The sequence below is a fragment of the Diabrotica undecimpunctata genome, chromosome 6 (genome assembly GCF_040954645.1).
Source record: "Diabrotica undecimpunctata isolate CICGRU chromosome 6, icDiaUnde3, whole genome shotgun sequence".
NCBI classification, from domain to species: Eukaryota; Metazoa; Arthropoda; class Insecta; order Coleoptera; family Chrysomelidae; genus Diabrotica; species Diabrotica undecimpunctata.
This window is the reverse complement of record NC_092808.1, coordinates 82,785,117-82,809,826: the sequence shown is the minus strand read 5'-3', so window position 1 is coordinate 82,809,826 and position 24,710 is coordinate 82,785,117. Positions and strand designations below refer to the sequence as shown.

At 33.0% G+C, this 24,710-nt stretch overlaps 1 protein-coding gene across 3 annotated transcripts in view; it reads left to right on the top strand.

Moving 5' to 3' along the window:
- The window catches only part of LOC140443518 (uncharacterized), a 148,054-nt gene that overhangs the window by 112,010 nt on the left and 11,334 nt on the right, over positions 1–24,710 (top strand). For all 3 annotated transcript variants that reach the window (XM_072534828.1, XM_072534831.1, XM_072534830.1), the window contains one exon: positions 13,549–13,658. In XM_072534828.1, coding sequence (XP_072390929.1) covers positions 13,549–13,658 — 110 coding nt within the window. The remainder of the gene's footprint in view (positions 1–13,548; positions 13,659–24,710) is intronic.

Genomic DNA, 24,710 nt, shown 5'->3' with positions numbered 1-24,710 from the left:
AGAGATTGTGATCGCTTTTTAAACCAAAAGAAACAGACAACTCACTTAATATAAGTTAGTTCGTAAGTTGCAGTTAGCATATAACTGCGAGTGGTATCTACTTCGGTGATTCAGTAGGGAGAGCATTAACTTATTAAGCGTGCAAGCTCAGGGGTCGTAAGTTAAAATCCGGCTGATACAATAATTTCAAATAAAAACAACCCATCTTTGTCTGATTGGTACTCGCCTGAGGAACCGTAGTCGTTCGGATGTAATAAGCGATTATTTGTTAAGACAAAAAAGCTGACTTTACTTAGTTGCTGAGACATTCTTGGTTACCAGGCAGTTACAAAGACCTGTTTATACCAATAAGCCGTAAATAATCAGATTAATTTATTCTTTATCATCATCATCATCATCAATGGCAATACAACTCATTGTGAGTTTTTGCTGCGTTTACTATTGCCTTCCATGTTTGTCGGTCCTGTGCCAGTAATTCCCATTGTCGCACTCCCATTTTCTCTAGATCTTCTTTGACTGCATCTTTCAACCTTTTTCTAGGCCGCCTTACAGACCTTCTTCCCTCTGGTCTTTCCCAGAACACATTGTTTATAAGGCGATTGTCGTTACTGCGTATCACATGCCCTGCTTATCTCAGTCTATTGGTCTTTATATATCTGACTAGATTTTCTTTTCCGAATAGAGACTCTAGCTCGTTATTGTATCTGCCCCTCCATTCGTTTGTCACGCTGTCTCTGCAAGGGCCATATATCAATATGGCCCTTGGCCTATATTGATATATGGCCATATCAATATATGGCCTATATATAATTTATTCTTTATGCTTGACGGGAATTACAATTCTTTGAATGTAAGCAGAAAATTGAAAAACTAGGAATTTGACATCAGAAGCATTTAAATTAGACTAATAAATAAGCTAGTTGGCCGCTATCCAAACTCAAAAATGCTTATAGTGTGTCTAGATCTAATTGCATAGTTCATGAAGTCCATAGTTATCTTGGTGGTACATTTATGTCATGATGAGGTATAAGTGTTGGAGAAAGAAGTGATTTTCTTCTACTTCATGGTTTTTTAATGGAAGTTCGTATGAAGTTGAAATATATGCGCGCAGCACATATACACAGCAGCTGTAGACCAACCAAAGATTTTTTTAATGCATGACAACGCTCTATAGTATTTAGCTAAAATACTGTGAAATGTTTAAGAGAATAGATGTTAATTGTTAGCTAACACAATCTCCAGACCTCAACCTACTTGAATATATAGGTACAGAATATGCTTCAGAAACGGATTAAGCAAATTCTTTTTTTAATAACAGGGAGGAGTCTATTTTTGCATAAAGAAGTAGTGAGCTGCAATTTACTACCAATTTTGGATAAAACTAAAGGCTCAGGTCAGTATTGAGCAATAGAGAGCGGCTTAACTCTTTAGTCTAAAGGTTTTGTTATATTTTGTAAAGGTTTGTCAGAATTGTCTTTTTATAATTTTTCATTATTATTAAATTATTGTTTGGATTTTGTAAATATAAATTAATGATAAATATAAAAAATATACAAATCTAAAGATTGTCTAAAGAATACTAACTTTGTTAGTTATAATTCTACAAGTGATTCCTAGGTAATAATCTGTGTACTTTAGCAAATACCAGTTCTCCAGTATAAGTAATTATAACTGGAAAAAATCAAACATCTGCCTAACTTTAGAGACCGAATATAATAATTAAAAAACATACTAAAAATACATAAAAAAAATGAATAACCATTGAGTTATCAGTATCTGATAAGGAGTAAGAAAGTCAATAATATTAAATAAGACTGTTATAAAGCGAATAAAATTGATTAAACAAAGAAAATATACATAATTTTTTTTTTATTTTCTTTTATCCATTTGAATATTTAATAAAACCAGCTCCTCTCTTATTGTCAAATTTATCTTACTGGATTTAGATTAACAGAAAATACCCTTACATATTTTAAACTACATCTTACAACAACTAAAACTATTACTGATTTTTCAACATCATCGATGGTTTTTAACGATTTACAACAATTTTTGAGTCGTAATCTATAATTATTGTAATATATGTTGTGATTAATGCATATATCTTAGTCTGCAATATTTGTAATCATGTACAGTGGCTCACAGCTTAAATTATGCACTCGCTAATTAATAAAACTAGCTTGTGTCAGTGGCTCAATATTTATTAGAAAAAAATTACATACTGAAATTAAATTGCTATATGTCTTCTACATTAGCATAAGCTATTTTTGGGTTTCAAATATACCAAAGTTAAATAACAATAAATATTTATTTCTTTCATGTATTACAGTACATAATATTGCCACTGCCACAAGCTAGTTTTATTGATTAGCGACTGCATCATTTAAGCTGTGAGCCACTGTAGATTTTCTTTAATATGAGACAAATTAAAGTATTTATGGCTCTTGTAAATAAATATTTATTAAGAATACATTTATTAATACCATTTTTATCCATAGTTACACAAAAATATATTATTTTTAAATTGGGCATTAACCCTATCTCAGCTGTTATAAACCAAAATACTTATACAAACAGGAGGAATTATAGCTGTAAGTCATAAAATATTTTTAGTGTAATTCTAGTCGAACCAATTATATTCAACGGTTTTTATTAACGTTTAAATACTTAATTGTCTCAATACAATTGTTAACAAACGTCGAATCAAACCAAAACTATTTGTTGAGACTATTTGTTAAGAATTAGAAATACAAATTAAACTGGTATGATGTAGTGTTGTGAGATTGTACATAAGTCACATAATACTTCGTTCGTAATGATGAAAGTATCATTGACAGGTAGTGACAGGTAAATGTAACAAGAGGCAAGTAAGTCTAATAAAGTTATAATGGTAATAATAATTATTAACTTATAAATATTAATGTTATAAATGTTTTCATTTTCTTTCTGTGAAAAAAAATTTCTACTTTTTTTGGGACTTGTGATAATATTGGTCGTAAATATTATGCTGAAGTTTATACAGTTTTTTTTTTCTATGTAAAGGAACTCTGCCTTACTAAAAAGGATACAACAAATATTTTAGATCTTAGATTTTTTTATTTAAAAATTTTGCTTAAAACAAATAATATTATCTAAAATTCTGTTTAAAATGATATTTAGAGTAAAACTAAAAACTACTTAAAATTGATTTTATAGACAACAAACAAAAATTAACAATCCTTAGAACCATAGTCCCAACCGTCTAATATCAAATTAAAGTTATATGATCACAACGAGTAATACCAAATTAAATGCTATCGCGACAAAGGCTTACCGTAGATATAGTAATTTAAAAAATATGCTAAATATTGTATTCAAAGAAAAAGAATTAACAAAATTTTGTCCCAGTTGGAATTTATTTAAAAATAGCTGTGAAAAAGTGAAATATAGGGAGTCCTTACTTGAATTATATAGAAATCTCTCGGAAAAGTTGCTTGTAACTAGTAAAGACCCATATTTTTATTCTTTTCTCCTGACAAAAATAAGTGGAATAAAAGTTGTTGGAAATAGCATTTTACATCACAATTTTAGAAAAAAAGTCTAAAAATAACGTTTTGGAAATTTATTTAAGGGAAACAGTAAAGAAAGAGAAGAATAAGAGGAAACTGAAAATTTGGGATAAAAAATTTAAAGTTAGCGCCAGTATATTGACACAAGGAAAAATGCGGCAACGCTTTTTTACTTTTGCGTAATAAATAATCTATTATCTATTCATTCATTTTTTTGTTGATATCTTCATGCCAAATTTCCAGAAACTTCCTTCCAGAAAACCAGAAAAATAATCTGATTTCCTTAAAAAAATTTTTAAAACGTTAGGGGCAGGTATATACTACGTGATGTAAATTTTTGGTTTTAAAAATTTTCTTTATATTACACAAAAAGCGTTAAACTACACAGCTGACGTCTAAGTTCAATACTTTTTTCTCGCTTTTAACAATTACTTCGTCATTGAACATGCTTTAACAATCTTAACTATATATTATATATGAGCCAGACCAATAATTTCTGTAATAAATTAATTCTTGTTTTTTTCCTTTTTTGTCATTGCCGTCGTTTAAATAATTTTATTTCGACAACACTCCTCGTCCTCCTAAGTGCCTTCTCTGTTGAGGTTGGCGATCAATATGGCAAATTTCTCTGTCTTCTGGGCTTGATGAATTAATTCATTTCCTCTTGTGTGGGTCCAATCTCTGATGTTTCGTAGCCAAGGTTTTTTTTTGTCCTATGCCCCTTTTACCTTTAGTCTTGCTTTCTAATATTACCCAGAGCTGCTCAAATTCCCTATGGCGCATTATGTGTCATACATATGACGTCTTTCTAATTTTAATAGTATTGACCAGATGAGGGCGTGTGTTCATTGCTCTCAGTACTTCTTCATTCGTAGTTCTGCTGGTCTAGCTTATTCTTAGCATTCGGCGGTACATTTCACACGAATTTAATTTCTTGATGTCATATTGTTTTAATGTTCAGGTCTCGCAGTCATATAGTAATAGAGATCACACATAACACTTTAGTGTTTTCAATCTTATTGAGACTGATATCTTGGGGTTACAGTGCATTTTACGCATATTCATGAAACCAAATCTTGCTATTTCAAAGCGTTTTCTAATTTCTTTTCCATGGTCTACTTGACTATTTAGTTCTCTGTATATGTGAATGGTGATACCATTTATTTGTATCCACAAGGAAAATAAATCCTGTAGCTAGCTGTATACCACGTATAACAAAAGAGGTTAGTCTTTGTATGTGGGTATATTTTATTTTATAAAAACCCTTAAAAGGGCAACATTAAAAGCACGAACGTTTTCGGAACAACTGTTCCATCATCAGGTTAAAATACCTAAAATAAGTTTAAACCATTTAATTACAGCAAACGTGGTTTAAAATTTTGACTAAGGTTAAAGAAACAATAAAATGGTTATACTTACAGGTTACCATGCCTGAGCCACCAAAATATTTGGGTAAAAACCCTTTAAAATGAAATGTGTTACCAAAGATTGTACATGATGTTAATAATATTATATGATGTTTAATATTTTAATTAGATTTTACTTCAGGTAACATACACCCATGCTTAAGTGAGTTCCAGTGTCCGGAGAGTAAACCTCTTCAAACGGACTTCAGCTGGCAACTGATTGATAAGACACCTATGAACGGTGTCAAAAACAAAATGTCAATGAACCATGAAACAGTGTTAGTTAAACATTATATTACTACAGCCAAAAGATTAAAAAACTTTGATGATGTTAAAATGATAACAGCAATCCAGGTGTTGGGTTTTAAATTTTTTTTCTATAATTATTTAATATTGAATATAAAAGATGTAAATTACTGGTGTTGTTGAAGGTCATGTTTAAGAGGATGACGTATGCATTAGGCAGCTTATGTTACTCTTTATCGTATGGAGTGTGGTCTAAAAGGTGTAATTTGTGACGAATTAGCTGAAATATATGGAAATGTCCTTTTATGTTGCTTACATCTAGGACAAGGAAAAATAAATAGAATATATTTGTAGCTAATGTAAGACTTCGTATGTAGATGAAATTGTTTAATACTGCTTGTATCGTAAAAATTTTTAATATAAGTGAGTCCAATCGATTGAGAAAAGGAATTGAAAATCTTTCGGCTGAAGGAATTAAAGTTATAATATATGTGATTAAATTTAAAAATTTGGAAAGGCTGAGATCCTCAGAGACCTGGCAGGAATAAAAGTAAATGAAAAGACTAAAGAATAAAGGAGAGTGGGTTAAAGGGAAATGAATGAGTTAATCAACAAAATTAGAGATGATAGAGGTCCTTCATGCTTAAAGCATCTAGCACCCTGAATAAAATATATTTTCTGAATGTGAATTCTGATGAATTGCTGGATTGTGTTTAAATGTTTACTGAGTTTAGAACTAATGAGTGGATGGTAGATATATGAAAAGACAGAGAACTAGTAAAAGAAAAAGAATGGACAGGAATATGATGTAAACGTGAAGATTGTAAGATAATGAAATAGTGAGGTATAATAGATATGATGTTAACAATAGGGGGCTGAAAAATTCTTTTGAAGGGAGTGTTGTGACAGTAGTGTAGAGAGAATGGTTGTTTTAAAAAGCAACAATTGTTGAGAAGGATTAAGGTGTTGACGTGTATAGAGGAAGGTCAGATAAAGAAGATGGGATAAATTTGAGAAGTGTGGGTTATGAGAAGAGTTGTCGGTGTAAGGGTTGAAAGTCACGGTTGAAAGATACATGGCGATTAACGCAGTTGGGGCTTCTTTGCTTTTCCTTGACTATTTCCAAGTCTTCATATAGATCTAATTTTAGAAATTTTCTAAAATTGACCTTCCTCTATACACGTCAACACCTTAATCCTTCTCAACAATTGTTGCTTTTTAAAACAACCATTCTGTCTACACTACTGTCACAACACTCCCTCCAAAAGAATTTTTCAGCCCCCTATTGTTAACATCATATCTATTATACCTCACTATTTCATTATCTTACAATCTTTACGTTTACATCATATTCCTGTCCATTCTTTTTCTTTTACTAGTTCTCTGTCTTTTCATATATCTACCATCCACTCATTAGTTCTAAACTCAGTAAATATTTAAACACAATCCAGCAATTCATCAGAATTCACATTCAGAAAATATATTTTATTCAGGGTGCTAGATGCTTTAAGCATGAAGGACCTCTATCATCTCTAATTTTGTTGATTAACTCATTCATTTCCCTTTAACCCACTCTCCTTTATTCTTTAGTCTTTTTACTTTTATTCCTGCCAGGTCTCTGAGGATCTCAGCCTTTTCAAATTTTTAAATTTAATCACATATATTATAACTTTAATTCCTTCAGCCGGAAGATTTTCAATTCCTTTTCTCAATCGATTGGACTCACTTATATTAAAAATTTTTACGATACAAGCAGTATTAAACAATTTCATCTACATACGAAGTCTTACATTAGCTACAAATATATTCTATTTATTTTTCCTTGTCTTAGATGTAAGCAACATAAAAGGACATTTCCATATATTTCAGCTAATTCGTCACAAATTACACCTTTTAGACCACACTCCATACGATAAAGAGTAACATAAGCTGCCTAATGCATACGTCATCCTCTTAAACATGACCTTCAACAACACCAGTAATTTACATCTTTTATATTCAATATTAAATAATTATAGAAAAAATTTTTAAAACCCAACACCTGGATTGCTGTTATCATTTTAACATCATCAAAGTTTTTTAATCTTTTGGCTGTAGTAATATAATGTTTAACTAACACTGTTTCATGGTTCATTGACATTTTGTTTTTGACACCGTTCATAGGTGTCTTATCAATCAGTTGCCAGCTGAAGTCCGTTTGAAGAGGTTTACTCTCCGGACACTGGAACTCACTTAAGCATGGGTGTATGTTACCTGAAGTAAAATCTAATTAAAATATTAAACATCATATAATATTATTAACATCATGTACAATCTTTGGTAACACATTTCATTTTAAAGGGTTTTTACCCAAATATTTTGGTGGCTCAGGCATGGTAACCTGTAAGTAAAACCATTTTATTGTTTCTTTAACCTTAGTCAAAATTTTAAACCACGTTTGCTGTAATTAAATGGTTTATACTTATTTTAGGTATTTTAACCTGATGATGGAACAGTTGTTCCGAAAACGTTCGTGCTTTTAATGTTGCCCTTTTAAGGATTTTCATAAAATAAAATATACCCACATACAAAGACTAACCTCTTTTATTTATTTGTATGATAGGTGTAACTTGTTCATGGGGGTTTTTGTGGAATACCAGAATTTTGGTTATGGAAAATGTCCAAACCCAGCCTGTGACTTTCTTCTGATAATATGTTCATTAATATTTTTAGTTAGTCTTTTATCTCCGCTAATACTACGGTGGCATCGGCGTATCTCATATTGTTAATGATGATTCCATTGGCTCTGACACCTTCAGGGCGATCTTCAAGAGAAGCTCTGATTATATGTTCGGCATATACATTAAATAATAGGGGGGATAAAATGCACCCTTGACGCACTCCTCGTTCTATATTTATGTACTTGGTGTTTCCGTTTTCTGTTCGAACGCATCCTGTGTGGTTCCAGTATGTAATACTTATGATAGCTATGTCGTGTCCGTCCAACCCTACTTCTTTTAGCACCTCAATCAATTTTCCGTGTTTGATGCGGTCGAAGGCCTTTCTATAATCGACAAAGCACACATACAGCCGTTCTTGAACCTCAAGATACCTTTCTGCCATCAGTGTCAATCCCATAATTGCTTCTCTATTGCCTGTACCCTTTCTAAAACCATATTGAGAACGACTCAGGTATTCTTCACACTTATTGTGAATTCGGTTATAAATTATTCGCATAAAAATCTTAGCGGCATGACTCATTAGGGATACAGTTCGATGGTCTTCACATTTCCTTGCTTTTACTTTTTAGGAAGAGCTATATATTGTGGATGCTAGCCAGTCATGCGGCATTATGCCATGTTCATATATAACGTTGTAGATGAATTTTAATTTCCTGACAGCATTATCACTTAGGTGTTTAAAATGTTCGGCTGTTATTAGGTCTTCGCCGGGTGCCTTGTTGCTCTTTGCGTCTTTTATTGCCTTCAAAACTTCTTCGGTGAGAATGTTTAATTTTTCACCTGTATCTATGTGTGTAATTTTTCACCTGTGTCTAATTCCAAGTGTTTGGATTTACATATTCCAGCTACTTCTTTATCCTTTCTGTGTAGTTCTCTATCATTATGCTTTATTTGCAAATCTTCTACCTCTTTACATTTTTCTTTCATCCACTTTTCCTTAGCTACATTTATTTTTTTCTCAATTTCCCTGTTGAGTTCCTTGTATCTTGTTAGGTTTTTGTTTTTTATCATCCTTCTCCTCTCCATAATTTGTAATATTTCGTTTGTCATCCATGGTTTTTTATGTTTACGGGTTTCTTTCTGTATACTTTGGTCTGCTGCCTCCAAGACAGTATTTTTAATTTTCCCTCACATTAATTACTATTTAAATGGGAATAAGCCACAATTAAAGGTTAAAATACGTTTATTGACGTTTCAATTTCCACTTCGGAAATCATGTCTTTAATGTTTTCTTTTATTGTCTTCTCCTTAGTGGGAGCTATTGTCTTAGACTCTTACCGCTTGTCTACCATGTCTTCATACTTTTGTTGCTGTACTTGGTCTGCACTAATCCATGCTATTCTCTAACTGGGTTTAGACTTGTCTACTCTTTTAGGTTTTAATCGGATAGTTGCTACTACAGGATTGTGATCTGAATTTATGTCACAGCTTGGGTACGTTTTTTACATTTAGAATACCATTACGGAACCTTTTCTTAATTGTATTGTAGTCGATTTAGTTCCTTACAATCTTGAGGAGTTCTACAAAACTCATCGGGTATTAATTTTTTTAGCTGCAAAACATTTAGTCCCATATATCGCATCAGGTCCTAAGACGTAAAATTAATCATTTAGTTTTATTGTAATTGTTCTTTCACACAACACCCAACACCGTCCTTCTTCCATTTTATCCATACCGTTCTAACCCCGCTGCACGGATCTCTATTTCGTCCCATTTCTCTGTAATACCAGTCTAATTACCTAAGACCATTACTTTTTTCAAACAATTTTTCCATGCTAAGTTACCATCTTATTTTATATTAAATAAATATTCTAGCAATTCTCTTATTAAGTTTTAAAAATTGACCTTTCAATCTCGGTCCAAATTTCCTTTCTTTCCTTTTAGGATATTTTACTAAAACCAACCATATCATCAGAAGATTATTGAACTCCTAGACATGTTATACCGGTAAATCCTTACTTATTTATTACCTACCGTAAAATGCCTTCAAGCGACTATTCTATGCTTTCTTCAGATAAATCAATGCCATAAATATAAACATTTGTTTCTTTATTCCCATGTTTTTTTTATATGAAAAAAATATTATTATGTATAAAAAAGGTGAATTAATTTATTGCTTTCTGATAAACAATATTTTTATGTTATTTATTTTGCATAAATAATATACAACAATGACGGTTTTGCGACGCTTCCAACAGTTGGCTTTTTGATTTGTATATTGTCATTGCAAAAGCGAAACGCACATGAAGTTCATCATGTTCACCAAATGTTACGTTTATTGGAATCATAGTTATATGCGGGATCAACATCATCTCCTTTGTATTTTTTGTTGATGATCGATGTCTCAATGACATTATTCATTAGCTTTTTTACAGTCCGCCTAGTTTCATTGCACAGTCGAGGTTGATTAATGTTACGCAGCATACTAATCCTACTTTTAGTTGTAAATTATTAAGTGGGAGTCTAGAAACTTCCAATAAATTCAAAAACTCGGTAACATAATTGAGTACGTCATCCTGATTTATATTTCTGTCTAAGGCAGCACACCGCGCCCAAGAGAGAGAAGAATGGATACCAACCATTCGTCAAATACCATAACGTCACCACATCCTTACCAAGGATAAAGGGATAAAGGATAGAGGAGGAGGAGTGTTTATTCTAGAAAAAGAAATACAAAAAAGATTCTACAGCGTCTAAATATTAAAAAAAAGGTAGATTTATTTCGAATGAAATTTCAGAAAACATTTTCAAATATGGCATTAAAACCTAATGTACACAACTGTGAACAAATTTTTTTGATGACTGATAACTTTGCAGAAAGTAAAATTTAAATAATACCTACTGTACAATATATCTTGTAAATTAATCCTTACAAAACGATACTACCAGATTTATGTTTTTCGATTACTAACTTTACAAGAAATTTAATAAGATTTACCTCGTGAAGTATCCATTTTCTAAACGTCCTCAAAACACAAACTTTGCAGTTCAACTAGTTGCCAGGAACTGGTATCAATTTAAAGTATTTCTTACATAACCAAGTAGACATGTGCTTCAAGGAACGATATGTGGCTCCAAATTCAAATTAAGAAACGTACAATGAAAAATATGAATTTTGATTAATTTGTACACATATGTGTACGTGTGGACCGACGAGGATATATATATATATATATATATATATATATATATATATATATATATAATGTATTGCAAAAGATACCACCGTTGATTAAATTTAAAATATATTCAATAGTTGAATAGCAGAGGTTTGATCGGTCAATAATTGGCAAATAATGGAAGTCGTCAACTACTTCATAGATTTATTTGAATACTTTCGCTTTTATTTTTAAAAGCATCGTCAGTTCACTGGAAATAGAAAAGAACTTAGAATATAAGTAAACAACGGACAGGGTTCATATTTACAAAAACAATTTGTAGGTTTTTTCTAGATGTTATAAAAACTTTACGATAACTTAACATTAAAACTTACTAACTAAACGAGAAAAAAGAAACAAAAAAACACAAGAAAAACTGTAAAAGAGCACTATTGTACATTTAATTTTGACCGATGGCTTCATTTGAATGTTGGTTTAAGCTCTTTCAGGTTTCAAAGGTCAAACCACACTAATCTTTTTGATTGTTTTCTATCATATTTATATTTTCTTCTTCTTCTTTAGAAAATATAAATATGTCTTCCGCAGTACAACGCGGCGTCAGTTTCAGCTTACAAGCGAAGCAGTAACATCTCCAGAAGATGCCAACCTCTAGTGTTGGCGAAATGTCAAGAACTAATCTCACAAGGCAACGGCCTAACAGCCCGAACAAACAGTTTAACAAGTTAGACGATGGCCGTAAAAGCCTAACGTATTTTATCAGCTCACAGTATATTCCTTGCCCTTTTTATCTTTCGTTAGTTAAATAGAAACCCTTCCTCTTAACAAAGAAGATAGTTCCTATTGTCGAACAATACAGCTTACTTTCTAAGAAAAACTGAGATATGGTTGTTTGATGAAATAATCCTTTCTCTCGGAAGAAACTAGCAAATTTATAGAAAATAAGACCATACCGGACTTGTCAATTAAGTACCATTTTCGCTTGCCACTCTTCGCTTTCGCTTCGGCAAATACTCCCACTATTTTTTTATCCCTAGCTGGTCTAAATATCGAAAATCGAGATGTTTTTTGTTATGGTTACTGTTGCGGTTGTCTCCATCAAACGGCGGTAAGTGTAATTTCAATTCACTATTATCCATTTACCTTCATACAGTGCTTCATACAGTAAATTTTCTCGTTTGTCGTACATACGTCCTCCAATTCGATGACACTGCGTCAATTCTGTTTGCCGTTTTCTCCATCCATTCAGTTCAGTATATTCTATTCCAGTTTTGTCTAGTGTGAGGATTGACCTGATGTATTACCTGTACATTGATTTGATGATTGATGTGCTAATTGAATCCACCGTAATTCGGTACATTACTTAAATTATCTAGGCTGCATGAGAAGTTCCAATACACCTGTTGCGAGTGCAACCTGTCAAGTGCCTTTATCGACGACCGTTCTATGAAAGAACGTTATTACTTGTGACTACCTGTCGCCGACTTTAAGTACAATATCGATTCTTTAATAATTGTGAGTAGCCGATATTTTTATAATCCAACGATCAGCTTTTCTCCTGTGTCACCTAGATTCTTTTTATATTATTTCTATTTTATTATGTTACCATAATTTACTAATACTGTGTGGCGACATATTTGATGTTTGTAGAGGTCATAAGTTGTATTGGTTAGTTTCTGTTGGTATTATAAGTACTTCACTGCATTATATAACAATTAAATTGTCGTATATAACATTTTGTAAAGTTTATATTAATTCTTCTTGTTTTCGTAGCAGTACCATGTGTGAAGGGTCTTGGCTGACTGCATAACTTGCTTCCATCTTTCACGGACGTCCATTATAGTTGGGTGGTGGGTAGCTCTATTTAAATCTATCCTTCCATGGCATTTGTGGGCGTTCTAAGGACCTTCTTCCTATTGGTACCTCCTCCCAGATTAATCACTAAATGAGAAAGCAATAAATCAGTGATAAAAATAAAAATTCACTAAATTCTCATTGGGCAGAAAAAATGGTGTTCCTATTTAAAGTTAAGAAATTATTAATCAGTAATTTATATTTAAATAATGATATTGTCTATTTAAGGATTCATATTTTATTGGGCATCATAAATATATGTTTAAATTTTATTTCAATGACTCGGTTCCCTCGAATTAGTTCTTTATTTTTATAAAATACGCCAACACTCAGAATATGTCAACATATATAAACGAAGCCGGTAATTTATTTTCTTTTAATTTTCCGTTTTGATCTATTATTAATTCCCCTTTGAATCTAGTAAGTTATGCTAATAGTGCTTTAAAATTAGCAGTTTGCTTATAATCTTAGCGTTTTATATAATGGATAACTTAAATATCAATCATGTTAACAGTTCTTACTATATACTTACAGACTTAGATGTATTGTAAAATGTTACCCTTTTTATTACTTTAAAAATTTATATTTGCATGTTTGTAATGTAATAAAAAAATATACTATACAAATTTAGTTTTTCTAATAAAACTTTAAATTTAAGGTCAACACACGATACAGCAAATGAAATAAAAGATCCTAAAGCGATGACTGTGACACCAAAAGAGAATATATTTAAGGGAACGTTTCCCCAACTTGTAGCCGTTTTAGCAGGTATTACCAACTAATCTTTATTTATATTTATTAAAAAGGATTATTTTTTTTTATTTATAAAAATACCGATGTAGTAGATTAAGAATAAATTAAACATAGGCTTTTTTATGATAAAATGCTTTTGCCAACTGTTTTTTTTTTCATTTTAATGGTAAAAAATAGTTTGTGACTTTTTGCTATAAATTTTTAATTTTTATTATTGAAGAATACTATTAGTTTCTAGAACTCCTTGCTATTGATGTAACAAATACTAAAAATAAAACGCTAAAACTTAATAAATAACGCTAAAAATAAATTTTTATTTTTCGAAAGTTATATTTCATTATTTTTTCATTTAGTCTGGCAGCCGAGTATCTTTCTGTATGCATTGCAAATTATTTTATCTTTTAAGTGAAATTTTTCGCTGAATACGAGTATTATACGAGTAAATATAAATTTTTATAAAATTTTTTTCAAATTTGAAGTTTTCAATTTACAACTAGTTCCATTGTAAAGTACGACTAAAAATACATTAAAAATGCCAAATATATATATATATATATATATATATATATATATATATATATATATATATATATATATATATATATATATATATATATATATATATATATATATATATATATATATATTGTTATGATATGTAAAATCGAGAAAAATATTGGTTTGTTTAAAATATTTCAAAGTTAAAAAAACATTAAAATAATTCAGATAAGTAGGATTAACCAACAAACATTTCGAAGAAGGAAAGTTATTAAATTCTTGGATTACCTGTACTAAACAAAATGTAAGCTATACATAAATACAAGAAACAGGGATGCTGGAAAAATTATTAGCAATGATGCAAATACAGACACAAACAATAGAGAAAAACCAAATTGAAACATCAAAGAAAATTGATAGAAATCAACAAGAAACAAAACAGACAATGGAAGAAAACCAACGGGAAACAAGGCTAGCAATAGTACAAAAATTAGAAGAAAATGACAGAAAAATGGAAAAGCGTTTTGACAAATATGAAAATGAGGTAAAAGTCTGTTTAGAAAAAGTCAGAGAAGAAACAGAGAGGAAACTAGAGATGCAGAAAGAAGAAATAGAAACTAAAATGAAAGATATTAAGACTGTACAGAAAAAATAATTAGAACAGTTAGAAGAAAAATTTGAAATGGCGCTACAAGAAGACAGGAAGGAAGTAGAAAGAAGATTAAAGCAAAATAAAAAACAAATGGCAGAAATTGAACTAAGAGGGGTAGAGAGAAAAGAAGTTATCATCCATGGAACAAGCGAGTCGAAAATACAATTTGGCGGGGATATTCGGAAAACACACCCAGTACCGTTTGTTAAAAATTTGAAAACCAAATTACAACATATTAGATATTTTGACGAGTGCAAAGAAACAATTAGAAACCATTTGAAAGAAGGAGCAGCGTTATGGTATGAAAGCAAGGAAGATGAGTTTGAAAATTGGACAGATTTTGAAAATAAATTTCTCAACTATTTCTGGGGGAAAAATAAGAGAGAAATCAACCAAGAGCTACAGAATGGAAAATATCACGAAAAAATGGGAATATCTGAAGAAAGATATGCTTTGCAGATATATAACAATTCAAAATATCTAGAATACAAATATTCTACCGAACAGCTGGTAGATAAATAAATAAAAAATAAAAACGTTTATTGCCATTCTAAGATATTTACATGTCAAAACTTAAGATATTTTAGCCTTCTTTCTTCCTCGACGTCCCGCTCGTGCACCGCCAGCTCTTGAAGATTTCTCCTTTCGGTTCCTGGATTTTCCTGGGTGGTGTCCTCGTCTGCTTCTGTAGGTACTAAAATCGGCAAACGTACCTACTTCCCTGCACGCCTGGTTAGACCCTGATCAGGTGGTCGATCAGTCTATGGGTGGATCTGTGTATCCTCTGGATCCTGTTCTTCTCGAGGATATCCCTGGTCTTTCGCAGTCTTCGAGTGGCCTGGTTGAAGAACCACCTGGTTCTGTTCTCGGCCACTTCCCTTAGTGGCGTGTATCCTAGCCTGTTCTTGATTGTCGCGTTCGTAACTCTATCCTCCCATGCCGTTCCGTCGATGATTCGGTAGCATGAGTTCTCAGTTGCTTCCAACTTTTTCCAGTGTGATTCCGCAATGGAGCTCCACACTGGTATAGCATACAGAATCACCGACCTAACATATGCTTGGTAGAGTTGAATTTTCTTCGCCTTCGAGAGTGGACTGGACCTAAAAATGAAAGGAAGTATTAGTTTTTTAGCTGCATTAGCTTTTACCTTAGTTTTTTGTGTATGCATCCGGAAGTTGAGTTTTCTGTCGAGGTGGACTCCTAGGTATTTGACCGTCTCTGTTTCCTGAATTCTGTTGTCTCCTACTGTGATCTGGTTCCGTAGTTGTCGTCTATCCTGGCCGAAAATGATGAACTGCGTTTTTTCGGCGTTGATCTTGATTTTCCATTTTTCGGTGTAGTCCGTGATTCTTTCCAGGTGGCTCTCCATGTTATCTATGATTCTTCTTTCGTCTTTTCCGGATGCATACACTGCTGTGTCGTCTGCATACAGGGCTGTAGAAGTCCTTGGATCTGTAGGGAGGTCTGAAACAAAAATGTTATATAAAATGGGTGATAAAATGCTGCCCTGAGGCATTCCTTCCTGGATTTCTTGAATCGTCGACATCTTTTGGTCAGCTGAAACTTGGAATGTTCTATTAGATAGATACATGTCGCAGATGTTGATGAGGTAGTGTGGAAGTCTAGCCTTGTCCATCTTGTAGATTAGTGCCTTCTTCCAAACCGTGTCGTAGGCTTTCTCTATGTCCAGTATGGCTAATCCTGTCTTCTGTTTCCTGTTGAATTTTATCTTCGTGTCGCTGATGATCCTTGCTAATTGGAGTTCGCAGTTTCTTCCTTTTCTGAAACCAAACTGGTCTTCTTGGATGACTCCTCTTCTTTCTGTATGCTTCACCAGTCTCTTGTAGATGATTTTTTCTAAGATCTTTCCCATCGTTTCCAGGAGTGATATGGGCCTGTAGCTTTCCGGTCTTCTTCCATCTTTCCTTGGTTTTAGAAGAGGTATAATCTTGGCGTGTTTCCAGTTGTTTGGAAAATGTCCTTTTTCTAGGCAGTATTTGAAGATATAGTACAGCTGTACTATGATCTTCTTCGGAAGTTCCTTGAGGGTGATGTTGTGAATTCCTTCTTGTCCTGGTGCTCTGCTTCCTTTCAGTTTCCTGATGATTTTTGCAACTTCGCTTGGGCTGATATGGTCTTCCTCGTCTATTTGGAACTCGTTCCTTCTTCTGATCCTGTTGTATTCTTGCTCGACTTTCCTCTTTGTTCTTGCATCCGACATATCCTGGTTTTGTCTGTGTGTGGCTGCCATCTTCCTTGATATTGCATCAACTTTTCCTTGGGTGTCGTAGTGTGTTCCCTCGTTGTCCATGATTTGTGGCATCTTTTGTTTTCCTCTTCTTCTTGCCTTCAGCATTTTCCAAACGTTTCCATGGTTTTCTTCAGCTCTTCTGATGTTGTTGTGCCACTGGTTTTCAGTAAGACTTCTCAGTCTTACTCTTATTTCTTCGGATAGGATGTCTCCGTAGTCCTTGAATTCCTGTCTTCTGGTTCTTTGGAATGCTCGTCTGGCCTTGTTTCTATCCTTGATGATGTCCTGTAGCTCTGTTGGGATGATCAGTCCTCTGTTGTTCGTCATGGATTTTGGGATGTTGGCTTCCATTGCTCGTTGGATTCTTCTTGTGATTTCTTCGATCTTTTCTTCTACTTCTTCTGTTGATTGGAATTCTCTCTTCATTTCCATTTGGTTTAGCTGTCTTCTGTAGTTAGGCCAGTTAGCATCTTTCCATCTCCATCTTTCTACTGGTTCTATCCTTGGCAAGTCGACTCTCGATGTCATCCTTCCTATTACTGGCTTGTGGTCCGAACTGCATTCGAAGTATGTTCTGACGTCTTCCATTATTACATCCTTGGTGATGAACAGGTCCAGTGTTGAGTTGTTGTGTTCTCTTATTGGATTGATCCTTGTTGGTTCGTCTGGAGCGAATAACATCCTATCTCTGTCCTCGCAGTATCTTAGTAGAGTTGTTCCTGGTGCTGTGTCCGTCATACATCCCCATGCTGTGTGTTTGGCGTTGAAATCTCCTGCTACGACTACGGTTGGTGCAGAGTTGAGTAAGGCATCCAGTTCTTCTATGGCTAGTTCTTCCGAGTGCTTCCTGTAAATTGAAAAGATATTAGCTATACCTACTTTGATTCCAACACTTTCGAAATGGTGTGTATCCATCAAAACCTGGTTCCATTCTATGTTGTTCTTAACATAGATGGCTACTCCTCTGTCGTTTGGTTCGTCTCTTCTTCCGAATCCATCGTAGTTTGTTATCCTTGGAAGTTGAGAGTCCGTCATGTATCTTGTTTCAGACAGGCATATGACATCTGGGTTATGCCTTACGACTGTCTCTCGAAGTTCGCTGATCCTTAGCCTCAGTGATGCTATGTTGAACTGGAGTATCTTCAGGTGCTTATGGTTCATTGTAGATCTCTTCATATTTCATGAAAATCATTGCTTTTTCTGCAAATGATTTTGCCTGTAGTAGCTCTCTCTTCATATCTTGAAGAATTTCCATCATTTTCTGTACATTAACTATTTCGTTAATTTCAGCCCAGGTGCTCTTGACTCCATCATTCCTTGGTGTTTGTTGTTCTCCTTTGCTCGCTTGTGCATATGATACACTGCTGGTGGTTTTTCTGAAGGTTGAAGGATGAGGCGCTTGTGGAGCCGTTTTCTGCGGTTGGTTCCTCGCTCTTCTCGCAGCTTGCCTGTCTAGGTACTCAATGTGCTTGCTGCACATTGGATAGTTGGAAGTGTGTGCCTCCTGGCAGTTACAGCACTTCACTTTGTTTACCTGACCTTTTGGGAGAGGGCAGTGTCTCGTTTGATGTCCGTTGGCGCATTTCATGCACCTAGGTTGCTTGAAGCAGTTTCTGGCAGAGTGTCCAAACTCCTGGCAGTTGAAACACTGCGTTGCCCTGGAAGGTTTAGAGTAAGCGTCCCATCTTACTCTTATGTTTTGCACACCGTTTATCCTTTTTATCTCCTTCAGATCCTGTTGTTTGTCCACTTGGAGCAGGTAGGAGCTGCTTTGTGCTCCTGGTTTCCTGGTTTTCAGTTCTGTGACTTTTCCGATGATTCCTTGTTCACGGAGGTCAGCTTCGACTTCATCGAGGTCCAATCCTGGGGCCGCTTTCATGACGATTTTCTTCGTAACTTCCGATTTCTTCGTGAATGTATGGAAGGCTGTTGATGTAGAAATGAAATCCTGTTTAAGTTTTTCGTAATCTTCATTGGTTTTTAGGTACACCCTTGTACCTGCTTTTCCGGACGGTGAAATTTGGAAGTTATTGTGTCCTAATAACTTCGTTATTTCCTTGATGAAGGTTGCATAACTCCCAATTTGTCCTGCAATGACCAGAGGGGGCACTCTTTCTTTCCTGGTTGTCGTCGTAGAAGATGTTTCTTCCGTGTTGATTGTAGATAAAACTTGATAACGGTTCTGAGTTCTAACCGTTCCACTACTTGTTGATGGTCGCTGTCTAGCTCCTGCTATGTTTTCATTCGAATTTCTTCTCTGGCATTTCACTGCCTGGAATGGTTCTTCTTCCATGATCTCTACGTTGTTTGAAGCCATCGTGGTGGATTCTTCTACTGATGTTATTTCTTGTTCTGTTTCGTTATCCTGTAGCTGTTCCTGGGCGGGTCCACCTCTCCTTGAGGTGGGCCTGAATTTTTTGTTCTTGAATAACTTCCTGTGGAGTGGGAATTCCCGTCTGATTGGACTGGATGCTGAAATTAAATCTGTAATTTTATTAGTAAAAACAGTTTTATCGTCTTTTTTAGTCTTGAAAAAGACTAAATCAGAGATATCCTGATTTCTTACATGAACAAATTCGGACAATGTTAAACCGTTCGGTTTACCGCCGACCGGCTTGGGTTGGGGTAGCTGTTTGACGTCAGTCGCTCGGACCTAAGCCAAGAAGCCCAGCTGGTAGAAATGATCAGCAGACATTTTGAGGAAACGTTGGAAGATCACGTGATTTTGAGAAACTATCAAGATATTGATAGTTTGTGCCAATTCCTTCAATTAAAAGAAGCGAAAAGAAAAGAAATGAGAAATAGAAGACAACATGACCAATACAATGAACCGGAAAGAAGGTATTCATCAAATTATGACCAGAGAAACCGACATCCCAGATCAACAAACGAATATAGGCCGAGAAATTACAATAATTACAATAGACAACAAAATTACGATAACCGGAATGATACACAAAATAGAACAAATGAAAATCACAACAGGAATAGAGATGCACAAAATCCTCCGAATAGGAATACTAACGAACAAAGGGACGATAGGAATAACCAGAGCTTCCAACAACAAAATAGAAGGGAGATGAATCATGTAGCAATAGGAAACGAAAGACAAATTTCTAATTCTAATCTAATATTTTTAGATGCATTTATAAAACATAAAGCGATTAAAATTGTGATTGATTCTGGCTCGAAGATATCGCTAATCAATAAAAAACTAGTAAAAGAATTAAATTTGGACAGATTTGTGTATAAGATTCCTAGGGTTGATTTAGTGGGTGCAAACAATAAAAATTTGACGACAGTAAACGAAGGTGTGGGAGTACAGATAAGAGTGGGAAACAAATTCCATATTATGAAATGTGTGGTGATTGAAGATTTAAATCATGATATGATAGCGGGAATTGATGAATTGAGGAAAAAAGATATCACCATAAATTTTTCGGAAAATAAACTGGAAATCAGAGCAGAACCAGACAACACAGGAGAAGAAAAGCAAACAGATAGGAAAACAAATTCTGGAAGGATCAATGCACAGGAAAAACGCAAAGAAATCGATATGACTGTAGAGGATAAACCGAAAGTACAAGAACAAGATCTAACAGAAGAGAAAAAGAGAAGGAAGAAAAAAAAAAAGAAGAAGAGTTCGAAAAGAAAGCAGGAAAATAAGATGGAGACCAGAGAAAAACAGGAAATAGAAGGTACAGAAGAATTGTTGGCAACCGACGATAAAACAGAATGGAAGCAGGAAGAAAAAGAAGGTATCATCAGAGAAATGAAAGGAATAGAAACATGGTGCTCGGAATACCAAAGGGAATTAGAGGATAAAAAGAAAACAGAAGAAAAAATGGCACTGATCGACGAGAATCCAGAATTTTGTGTGAACAAGTATTATGGACAGTGAACACATGTGAACAAAAGGAGGATGAAAGAAAAATAAATTGTGGAGAAAACATGGGAAAGAAAATAGAGAAGATTTTAGGAAACCATGGAGATCTTGTTAATGAAGTAAACCGAGTGGCTAAAAATTATGAACTTTCTTTGAAGGGAAAATACTTGGAAAAATTTAAAACGAAGATATATCCAATCCCGTATAAAGACAGGCAATATACGGGGTATTTTAACATTCACGACATTTATCAGTATCATAAGTAGATTTTAATAACATAGTGAAATAATTTGATCCTAGAAAACTTTTGTCATTTTTAAAATTTAACAAAGAGTTTTCGGCAGATCAAATGGCGGGGATTTGTTATGATATGTAAAATCGAGAAAAATATTGGTTTGTTTAAAATATTTCAAAGTTAAAAAAACATTAAAATAATTCAGATAAGTAGGATTAACCAACAAACATTTCGAAGAAGGAAAGTTATTAAATTCTTGGATTACCTGTACTAAACAAAATGTAAGCTATACATAAATTATTTCTTTGTTATACTTGAGTGACCCGCATAATTTTAAGTGAAATCCAAAGACAATTGAACCGGGTTTTCCAAAATACATTAATGCAGTGATTAAAGACAATAGAAGGGATTTTAGAAAGAGGTTTTTGTTAGTTTTTAAGAATTATAGAAAAATATTATTTGTAAATAAGTTTTAGGAAATTTATAATTATAGGTAAAAATTTGTTTGTTATCGAAATGAAAAAATGGGGGAATTGTGACGAGTTTTGATTGGCGGAGATTGAAAAAGGTGGGATAGGTATGTAGGAGTGAGAGTTTGGCTAGATTTAGGAGAGAAAAAAGGATAATCAGTTGGTTTTCCAAGTCTGTAAGACGAACAGTGATTGTTCTCTGGTGGTTCCCAAGAAGTAGCAAGCAGTAGTGTTGAATGTTAGTGAGTTTTTGTGGAGTTAGTGTATCTGACAGAGCTGAAGCAGCAAAATATTGTAAGTCATATTTTCCTACTTATATTCCAAGAGTCACTGTTCAGGCCAACGAGAAATTCAGTTTATCGTAAAGAGAAGATATTCCAAGAGTCATTTTTCACTCGGGCCAACGAGAGATTCAGTTTATCGAGAGGAGAAAGGCTATCATAATTTGAATGATTGTTGCTTTTGAAGGAGATCATTAAGGACGATATACTTGCAACAATCTGTTGTAAGATTGCTGATTACATAGGGAGCGGTTGAGAGGAGATAATACAGTCTACAAGGAACAAGGATTTGGACCACTCATCATCAGAGAGAGATATTTTTGTTTTCTGCAGTTTTTTCTTTTATTGATAACACAATTTTTACACGTAATTTAGAAAGGAGATAAATATTTTGATTAGGAGAGTTAGAATAGTTTGGGATTTTGAGATTTCAATTAATATTGTTTGTACCATTAATTTTGATTGTTCACGTACGGAGAACAAAATTTTGAGAATCCTTATATGAGATTTGTTTATTGAAAACTTTTGAGTGTGAATTATTTCATTATTTTATTTCAATATATGGTGTTAGATCATATGTGTTTTTTATTATTCCGGTATTCTCTGGACCTTACCTTTCACATGTAATAGCATAGATATTAAAGCACGAATTTAACCCTGAGATAAAAGAATTAAAAATTGTGATAGAGTCATAATCATATCATTTAAATAATTTTAATTAATCAAAAAAATTAATTAGCTAATTATTGCTTGGCGCACCAAGACTTTAAATATCACAATAATATATATATATATATATATATATATATATATATATATATATATATATATATATATATATATATATATATATATATATACGCATATCAAGCTGGGTACTTAGAGTCTGTTAATAATAAAGACTCTAAGTACCCAGCTTGATATATATATATATATATATATATATATATATATAGTAAACTCTTAAATATTGGGGAAATATATATATATATATATATATATATATATATATATATATATATATATATATATATATATATATACAGTGATGAGTGTCTTACCACCCGGCAAAATAGCGGAAAGGATAGAAGATAGATTAAGTTGTGAGATAGTACGAGATAAACTAGTTTTAGACATGGCTATTTGACTTCAGTCGTAATTATACGGATGACCTCGACAATATTTTATTTTAAATAATTTCTGATGTTAGAATAAATGATTGAATTAATTAAGATATATTATAGTAAAAAACATTAATTAGTAGCGATTTTAAATTATAAATCTTTAAGTTAGTTAATAATAAAAATAACTCAACTGAAATATTTGACCAAACTAAAGGTAGGTATGTTCTATCGAAAAATTATTATTGTGTGTGGAATTGGCGTAATAGTTAGAGACGTGGTCTATTGACAAGAAGGTTGGGGTTCAATTCACACCAAAGATAAAATTTTTGTTTTATTCAATCAAAAAATAATAAAAAATATAATACATATTAGGTAACAAGTTTTCGAAAAACTCAATATTTAAAATTTATTCATATTCCAATGTTATAAAATAGAAATACAAAATAATTCAAATTCAATTCCAGTTTTACAGTCTTCAGTTGTGAATGCAAAATAATCCGGCGAATCTCAGTGTTAATATCAATTCATCTGTACAGGTAGATTTACAGTTCTCTGTCCTCTGTACAGTTTATTTTTCTAGAATTTTTACTTATTTAAACATTCTTTAAACGTTCTTTTAATTTTGAAGAATTTTTACTTTATTTTTAAAGTACAACGATACTGTTTTTTCAATACGACATTTATGTTTAACTTTAAACACTTCTAATACTAGTAACTAGTGACACAAATGTTTAGTGATTCAAAGCAAAACGATCTCTGCATAATTTCAAATTATTAAAAAAAAAGAAAGAAAACCACAATGTGGATTTTGAACTCAAATCGTCTGCGACGTCTGTGTCGCAGTGTCAAATTCTTACCACTAAGCCACGAAGGATTGATAATTATTCTGTAACAAGAGTGTATAAAACTCCTCAAATCATAGTAGAAATTATTCTTGGTTAATAATTTAATAATAATTTAAAACTTTAGATTAAATAATCACTATTAATTAAATTATTTTATTCACATTTTTGCTTTATTGTAGTCAATCAGTTTTTACTTTATGCCAAATTAAAAATGGAAATACGTCACACAAACGACGTTACACATCATAATTATGACCGAGGTGATTTAGCTCGAAGCTAATGTCTAAATTCGACTATCGATAGTGTTAATGTAGTGTAATGTAAATTATAGGTTTCTACCGATTATTTCCCACCTCTACGAGTTTCATCTCTTTTTATTTTACAAGGTAACTATGTTTTCTAGTTCTTACGTTAAAAAGTCGGGTGGTAAGACACTCATCACTGTATATATCAAGCTGGGTACTTAGAGTCTGTTATTATTATATTTTCAAAATGTTCATGAAATAAGACTAGAGAGTGTACGGCTGTATAGCTCCTTGTGCCATCCTGTTAAAACCATTGCTTATGCTTCTGTAGATTTCATGCACGGCAAAAATTTCGTAAATCTCTAACAAAGGGTGGAATAATGTTCTCTCTGTAATGCTCTTAGTTAACAGTAACTGAAGGCTTCTTCGCATCTTCAACAAAATAATGACCAATAACCCCATGCCCAGATGATGCATACCAAATGGTTATGCGTTCACTTTGGAGTGGTTTTCTCTACAATAACACCTTACAGTATAAATCGAAGAACTAGAGTTGTTTATTTATTCGATATACCAGAAA